General features: G+C 40.9%; 1 protein-coding gene across 5 annotated transcripts; it reads right to left on the minus strand.

The window, feature by feature from the left end:
- Window positions 1-583: 583 nt before the first annotated feature.
- Window positions 584-8,198, minus strand: LOC116701481 (heterogeneous nuclear ribonucleoprotein R). Of its 5 annotated transcripts, XR_004334924.1 has the most exons (16): window positions 7,955-8,198; window positions 7,160-7,320; window positions 6,928-7,046; window positions 6,726-6,833; window positions 6,513-6,626; window positions 6,191-6,367; window positions 5,858-5,993; window positions 5,526-5,731; window positions 5,298-5,447; window positions 5,093-5,214; window positions 4,466-5,004; window positions 2,402-2,462; window positions 1,613-1,745; window positions 1,395-1,455; window positions 975-1,104; window positions 584-722 (listed from the first exon to the last, which is right to left on the minus strand). XR_004334924.1 is itself a non-coding variant. In XM_032535209.1 (12 exons), the coding sequence occupies exons 2-12, from the start codon at window positions 7,314-7,316 to the stop codon at window positions 2,428-2,430; spliced, it is 1,863 nt and encodes a 620-aa protein (XP_032391100.1). In that variant the 5' UTR covers window positions 7,317-7,320; window positions 7,955-8,198; the 3' UTR covers window positions 2,273-2,427. The 5 variants fall into 5 exon arrangements, 2 of the variants coding, with proteins under 2 accessions (XP_032391100.1, XP_032391099.1); XR_004334923.1 differs by lacking the exon at window positions 1,613-1,745; XR_004334922.1 differs by having other exon boundaries at window positions 1,395-1,745.
- Window positions 8,199-8,388: the final 190 nt, after the last annotated feature.

Here is an 8,388-nt window from a genome sequence, read left to right on the forward strand (position 1 = left end):
TGTAGTAAGACATGTTCATCATTTACTGTAGGAACCACAACTGAACGTAATGATAAACTCCATGATGTTCCACAAAATTTAGAATGACTGTTAGGACCCAAGTAGTCTATAACCTTTGTGTTCCATTTCCAAGATTGCTCCGGGCCGCAGGAAATTCCGCCGTGTGTGTCCATTTTCCATTTCCTTGTTTTCTTTGTGTTGTAATTTTAAATTCGGTGGATTTTTGAGGACTAATGTTGACTGCTCCTCAGATCTCTGCAGGGTAAATTGAGACAGCTGGCTAGACTACCTGTTTCTCTTGTTTAACTATTTTGCAGGGCTCTGTACGGATCTTAGCACCGCCCATGACGATTCTGATTGGTTTAGCGAAATCCCATTAAACCAGAGCACGTTTTCCTCCCATCCCGAATGCTATGTGGAGTAGCCAGACCCTCCTTCAGCATGCTTCGGAGGAGGGTCTGTCAAAGCATGACTAGGACCCAAGTAAAATTTATGCACATACAGTAATGTTTGTAAATAAAAAATAACTAGGTCCATGTTAATATAAACATAAAGACACAAAATATGCACACACAAACGCACATTTACTTGGGCAATCAAATGTATTGAACAATCAACTGCAACAGATCATTTCCCTTTACATTCTTCTTCAAGCTGGATAAGGAAGCAGCCGTCTGCTGGATGATGTGCTGGATCGTGTCCAACTGTATCCTCCTACGCTTCTGCAGTAAGTGAAAAGGCATTAACCATGAGAATATACACAATTCTTAACACAGTACTACATAGATAGTGTTGTAAGTGCACTACTCTTCACACTAATAATTCTCAGTTATGGTCGTAAATTAAATCTATTTAAATTTTAGTGTGACATTGACATTAATTGAGACCACAAAGTGGGTCTAAGCAATACAAATCAAGCAAGCCACATTTTCAATACAAGATTAGCTGCACTAATCCACAATGAGTTCTCTCACCTGTGCCTTCTGCTGAGCTGGGCCAGCTACTGTATCCATGAGTAATGGACCTTATGTGTACGGTCTAGTAAGTAATTCATCCATCTCTCCTGTGATGAGTCTAACTCACAGCTTGGCTCCTGATTCAAAGCTAGAAAAAGGGCACAGAAAAAGTGCATGTTAAAAAATCCTGGTCAATAAGTTTCTAAGCATCAACATGAACAAATAGACTGTATTGTCTTTAATATGATCCAACATATCTATACTATTTGATGCAGAGTTATTGTTCTGAAAACCAACTTACAGAACGTATTCGCTCTGGGAGGCAAAGAGGCCATAAAGACAACTGGGACATCACATGTGTTCTTAAATATAACTTAATTTAAAAACGGAAGCAGGTTGAGAGTTTGGGACATTAGTTCAGATAATGAACAATCTTACCAATCAGTCTCTTCCCTTTGTGTGAACTCATTCACATGGATGCGGGCAGCTCCTTTACTGCCTGGTGACAAGAGGCAACATATAAAGACAGTTCTGATATGAGAAACTGTAAAAAGGAAACGCCAGCATTTGATGGCACTTCAATAAAAAACAAAATGTGTGTCAATTGATAGAACTGGCTTTGTACTATAATACTGTTCTCCCTGTTTCAGTCTTACCTGTACAATATAAATACTGTAGCCCATCTACTGCCATCTTGTGGCCTTACAGGGTACAAGCATCTGTTTTGAGGCACAGCTATTGTTCCGACATTAGCCAATTTCATCAGTATTTCTTTCAGTATCCTCACTGCTAATTGAATAAATGTTAACAACAGCTCCTCTAGTTAATATCTATGTATTAATTACCACCTTTCCAGTTGAGAAAAAGGCCAATAAATGCAGTATCAGATAAAGGAACGGATCACTAGTCACGCTGTTGTGGAACTGCTACCTCTAGCGGTGAAGCAGGGGACATGTCCACCACCACCTTCCATTCACAGAATGTGTGCAGACAGCTGAGGTGATTTTGGTGCAGTGAGCCAAGACATGCAACAGGTGTTTGCAGGCATTTGAGGGTCACAGCACTTACTAAATTCTTCAGTCTGCCTTCTGGCTGTATATTCCAGTCTAAAGAAACAGCCATTTTGCTCTTAACATGGTGCATTACTTTTCATTTGGCTTAAGGGGGAAACTGTGTATGAAGGAAACATTATTATACATATTATATATAAATTCTAAACCTTAGAAAAAAGCTGGAAACAATTCCTTTTAATATTTCCAATGATTCTTCAGTCAACTTTAGTGACTTGTGTTCTTCATAGCCTGGTTCAAAAAAGCTTGATTCAAAGTACAGTATACTAGTGAGTAAACAATAAAAAGAACAAAGTATAATTATGGCTAGTGTTTCTCCAGTGATTACAATTTACTACAGGAGAGGAGACAGTACTCTGTGCAAGGCTAGCTCACCCTCGAGTACCGTTCAGGTGAGTTCCTCATTCTAGTGGTGCCGCTCTCAATGTTTCTCCACCTAGGCAGGTTGGAATAAGAGGACAGACACATGAAACAAAATACAATGGTACCAAAAGGCAGATGCTAATAACACTTTTCTACTGTAAACTCATTCTGACATGTGGTCGCTTGCTATGGCAGAAGGCCTGTTTTAGAATTTTAACCCTTTGGATGGTCAGATCCTTGGTGTCTTCGAAAAGGAGGGCACAGATGGTTGAGATGGTGTGCCGATTTTGGAGAAAAAAAAAAAATTATTTGGAGACAACTCAGCATACAAGTACAAATCTATTCAAAGTCAAATGTGTTGTTCCAACTGTTGTAAGGGTGTCAGTATCAGGACCATACCAGTGCAAGTGACATTTCACCATTATCCAAGATTGTGCTCGTCTGTAAAGTGTGTTTACAGGTATAAACAGTATATGCTTCAGTAAATGTCAACCTGCCTTAATAAACAGCATTTATGTTAGAAGGGGGGTAAAATGTACACTTGTGAAATGCATGTTTTCTTCAACTAAATTACTTCCACTACACTATTTTACTACATCCCATATTTTGCACAAAACCATCAAATCTCTGCACATTACAATGCCTCTGCACAAGAAATGCATTTCCTTGGCTTTATCCCAAAAATGTTTCTCTGGTTGGCTCTGAAGAAGTAAAAGTGTAAAGTAAAAGGACTGCACTAATTTAACAACATTTTAGTAATAGGCATCCACAATTTTCACAAGGATTAATGAATTATATGAAGTTCTCAGGGTTTTCTTTGTCTTCATTAATGGCAGAGAACAGCATTAGGTGAGGGTAGGCTGAAGTTTACTAAAGCATACAGTGTTTACCTGTGCACACAAATTGTGAAAGACAGGTACAATCTTGAGTAATTGCAAGAAGTCAAAATTGCAGTGCAAAATTGTGATATTCAGTATGTAAATTCAGAGTGCAGGAAATGACTATAGTCTGAGGTAACATGCACTGAAAAATAAAGGGTTAAAATCCAGTTATCAACCAAACACCTTTCTCCTGCAAAATTTCAGTATTTTGGTATTATCCTTTGAGGCAAAAAATTGACTTGGAAAAGATATTCATCCAAATAAGATAATTGAGGTGAAAATCAAATACTGAATGACAACACTGAATTTGAGTATCTGACAATTGACTGATGCTCAGCTGAGTTTTATTGAAACGGAACAAACGTAAAAGTTATAAATACAAAGAACATCAGAACAAACTGCTATGGCTCTTAAGGTAAGCCAAACCAAATTCTATTGGGCAAGTTCAAAGAAAACATAGGAAGTTATGGTATCAGATTTAAAAAACAACACAATTTGTCTACCTCTAGAAATGCTAGGCATACACTTTGAACATTACAAAACTTGATTTCTTCCTTCCTGTGGATTCTTTTCTCCACCATTGCAAAAAATGAAGTATGAAGCTCTGACCATATGCATTTATTTACAAGCAAGTCCCTAAGCAACTATGAGAAACCACAAATAAAGGGAGTACAAGAAGGGGAAGGAGGAAAGGGGCATGGACAAAAACTTCCTGCAAGGCAATATCATTATTTAACGTCCTTAGACTTTTGAGAATGAATGTCCACTTTTTTTTGTAAATGTTCATTGTTGGCTTTAAAAGAATCAGGAACAAAATGTAACAATAAAAGTGTTTTGTGTGTTTGTTTTAAAGACACAAGTCCCAATGTAACCGTAGGAGTAAGAAATGATTCACCACAACGGTTACGCTCGCTTCTTCAGCCAATAGGCTTTCCAGCCAATCATCTCGAGCCAATTCTGGGGTCTGTCCATTTTTTCTGAGATATATACAGATTTATTTATTTTCATGGAGGGGTGAAGAATAAAAAGTCAATCAAAAAATTGTGGCCAATCTCCTGTATTTTTTTTTCTTTTTATTGTTGTTTCTCTTTTTTTGTTGTCACTTTGCCAAATACCTTTGGGTGCATCTACTTCCACTGCTGCCCATAAGAATCCTGTGAAAACTCCATGGTGTCATTACTGTAACCATAGTTACCGGAATAGTCGGCCCCTTGCTGCAGAGGCTGCTGGGCGATGGGCTGGGACCCCCAGTTCTGTTGGTTGTTGGTCTGGCGGCGCTTGGAGTCAGGCTGGTTAAACACGTCTGCCTTCCTCTTTCCACCGACGTTACCACCACGATTGCCCCTGGCCCCGCGAGGACCGCGACCCCTCTGAGGCTGGAAAGGGGCTCCCCGCCCTCCTCGGCCACCCCTTGGACCACCAAGGGGCGGCCCTCTTTGGGCATAGCCCCCCCGGCCTCGTGTCAGAGGTGCTCCACGAGCTCTAGGTGGAGGAGGCCCCCCTCTGCTAGGACGAGTACCACGGCCCCTCATGCTGTACACATCTTCATAGCCGTAGTAAGGGTCTTCATAGCCACCACGGTAGTCATGATAGTCGTAACCATAGTAGTCATCATAGTAGTCATCATATCCATAGTAATCTGGTGGATAGGCATAGCCCCCTCGGCCACCACGCCCCCTGCCTCTGCCTGGTGGTGGCATGCGTGGAGGTGGGTAGTAGTAGTAGTCATCATACCTGCAGAGGAGAAGATAGTGTTACATTTAACGAATTCCTTATGAGTAAACTAGTCTACCAGTTGACAAGACACGTCTCTGTCCCTCACCCTGTATTCCTGGTGGTCTGCCGAGCTGCTTGGCGCTCTTTCCTCTTCTTGTCTGGGGGCTTTGCCAGGACTATCTCAATTTCCTCTCCTCCTAGCTCCTTCCCGTTCATCTCATCCATTGCCTAACATTAAACAATCAAGTACTGTAACATACATTGAATCATGAGAAATGCAAAACATCTTGTCCAAAGCATGAAAAACACACCTTTACGGCAGCATCCCTTTCTTCAAAATGGACAAAAGCATAGTCTTTTAATTTCTTAACTCGCTCGAGCTTTCCAAACTGAGAGAAGGTTTTTTCAAGGAGCTCTTCCGTCACTGCTGTGGCCAGCTTTCTCACAAAAAGCACCTTGACCTATGAAGACAAGAAACGGTGTGTTACCCTGTAGAACAGTGGAGGTTTGTGTTTTAGAGCGAGAAATACAAGACTAACCTTAGCCATGACCTCCGGGTCTGGCTCAGCAACTGGGTCAGCCCACTCTACAGTGACTGGGTTCCCCCACACTTTGACCTTGCCACTCATTAGGCGGCGGCGAGCCTGTGCTGCAGACTTGTGATCCTCGTACTCCAGGAAACAGAAGCCACGGTTCTTCTTCTTGTCATCGGGCTGGTGGTACAATATAACCTCTTGGAGACCCTCTGTGAGATAAAACAATAACATCTCTAATTTCTAAAACTGTCCAACATGTCTATCATCCTCCATGACCCATGATTTGTTTTAATGAGTTTCTTACACAACTCTACCTCTGTGCTTTTGAAACTGACCTGTAACTTTGCCAAAGTCTTCCAATATACTTTCCCTTGTCTTGTTCTTTGGAATTGATCCGACAAACAGGCGATTGTTTGCAACAGATATACACACTCCCAAGTACTTGCCAGGGCGGATTTCATGGTTATCACACTGAGAGATAAAAAAATTGAGGCCAAAAAAGGATGTGAAATTTATTATCAATCAACACTAATGTCATGCTTTAAGCAATTTGAAGGTTCATACTTCAAGTCAGACTATTTTCAAAATGTCAGAGTTTCGCTTTTAAACTAACTGAGTTGTTATAAGGTTTGATATGTTTTTTTCCAATGCCATGCCATTGTACTTACAAGCTTTACAGCCTTTTGTGCATCATCCTTATTGCAGTATGTGATGAAGGCGTAACCCCTATTCTGACCAGAGAGAGGGTCCATCATTAGCCGGAGGTCCCAGATGTCCCCAGCAGACTCAAAGAGCGGCACCAGCTCATCTTCATACAAATCCCTTGGGATTTTTCCAACAAACACCTGATGAAGAGGATACAAACGGGTGGACAAGTGTAAGGATTTGTAAAGCACAATATACAACATGTTCAGCATGATTTTAAATGATACTGCAGCACTTCTACCTCAATTTAACATGCCTTGAAAATCATAACAGGCACCGATATACCTCAGTTCCAATCCCTGGTTGTATTCCTTTGAACACATCCTCAGGTGGGGGACCGCCATATTTTCTCTGCCCTGTGGTGACATCCAGGGTGTACCCTGTCCGCTCCAACAGAGCCTGAAAAACACACATTAACTGATCTGCATGGCTGTTGAGGCATGTTTATATGACATTCATTTGGACCTATACAACAATGCTCACGTGATTTTCGTTTACCTTTATTTTCACCTCATCTGGGCCCTTTGTGGACTCTTGTACTTTACTTCCTTGTTTTTCTCTCTGTCTGTAAGTCTTCATGACTCCACAGAGGAAAGCACTTTTATTCTACATTAAAAAAACAAATGAGATATTATTGATAATCTACATGAACAAACTCCTGTCAAAGACAAAACAGAATGTAATCCATTGATGCGGTTACCTGTACGTGGGACAGGTCACTCTCTTTGAATTGCTGGAGCACAGTAAGTGCTCCCTCCTCATTGAACTCACGAAGTGCATCAATGGCCCTTTCATCTAGATCAACATAGGCCACCAAGCCTACAATAACATAGCATGCTCACTGTTAGGCTCAGCTATAGACACCCATAATACTCCAGCACAGTTTGTTAATATGACATTTCATACTTTGAGTCAAAACAATTATCACCAACCCGTTTGGAAGATGTTATCTAGACTTTCAGCCACTTTCTGGGGCAGCCCAGCGTCAATAAGTGTCTGATAGTTTTCTGTGTGTGTTGTTGTCACATCCATGGGCTCTTCTTCCTCCTTAGCCGGGGCAGAGCTACCGTTTACCTCAGCGGCCGCCATTGTCCTGTAATAAAATATATAGCAACAAACAATTACAAACATTACAAATTACAAACAATAACAATTTATTCAGTAAAAGTTCAACTTCAGAATGTATTCTTCTTGATCAGGACATATCAAATAGTGGGATTTCATTATTTGAAATTAAAGTAATGTTTAAATGAAGACAATCTTTGTTATGTGTTTTCAAACGGATGACTATAAACTGACTTTTATTTGATGGCCTATGTAACTTTTAAACCATTTCATTTGAAACTAAACCGTTAAGGCATTTCTAAAAAGCGTAACTACAGTCTATACGTGAAAAAGTGCAGGTATTGCACGGTAACATAACATGGTCACTTAAAGAAGCCACCGTCCCGCCCCCTTCACATGCAGCTTGCTAGCTACCGAGGCGGACGCATTTTATTTTCACATTCAACGTTACATGCACAGGGTCTTCCTGGGCGAACACAATTTCTGAATTTAGATGCATTTAATAATTTTCAGAGCAAAATGGATCTCTAACCTTATCGTCTTGAGCTGGCTAGCTAACGAGCTTACACGAAGGCCTCGCCGTGCAGAAAGACAGCTTTCACACACACACACACACACAAACGCTCCGTAAAAGGTGCAAACAGATAGTTAGCCAAACTCACCAGTCTATTTCGAGACACTAACAGTGGCGTATGATAAAATGCGGAGCGTTTACTTGTCCCGCGTACAAAAAAAATGTCTAATATAAAGAATACGTTCGAGTCTAACCCACGAGACAAATTTCCAGACAGCTACAGTCTCGTCGTCGGCTCGCCCGAACAACGACACCGTCGGAAATCATCGCGAGATGTGGACAAAATACCGCGTATTGAGGCGGGTGTGTTCGGTTTGGCTTTTCTGCTTTTCATGGCGAATTGCAGCGTTTTGTCTTAAAAAATTGGTTTAGACATGCTTCAAAAATAGTTCCCTCAATCATTGACTGCCACACAGCACAACCGTAATGTCTGAGCCGGACTTCTATGTAACACCTACACGCAGCTGATAATACAATACAACCATAATCTAGTACTGACCTAAAGCGCATATATATATATAT

Source organism: Etheostoma spectabile, chromosome 14 (assembly GCF_008692095.1).
Source record: "Etheostoma spectabile isolate EspeVRDwgs_2016 chromosome 14, UIUC_Espe_1.0, whole genome shotgun sequence".
Taxonomy (NCBI): domain Eukaryota; kingdom Metazoa; phylum Chordata; class Actinopteri; order Perciformes; family Percidae; genus Etheostoma; species Etheostoma spectabile.

Coding starts and splice junctions, on each gene's coding strand:
- LOC116701481 (XM_032535208.1), bottom strand. CDS start 7,316: ATGGCGGCCGCTGAGGTAAACGGTAGCTCTGCCCCGGCTAAGGAGGAA. Junction 6,368..6,512: donor AACCAGGGATTGGAACTGAG/GTATATCGGTGC, acceptor CCTCTTCATCAG/GTGTTTGTTGGAAAAATCCC. Junction 5,448..5,525: donor ACCCGGAGGTCATGGCTAAG/GTTAGTCTTGTA, acceptor TTGTCTTCATAG/GTCAAGGTGCTTTTTGTGAG.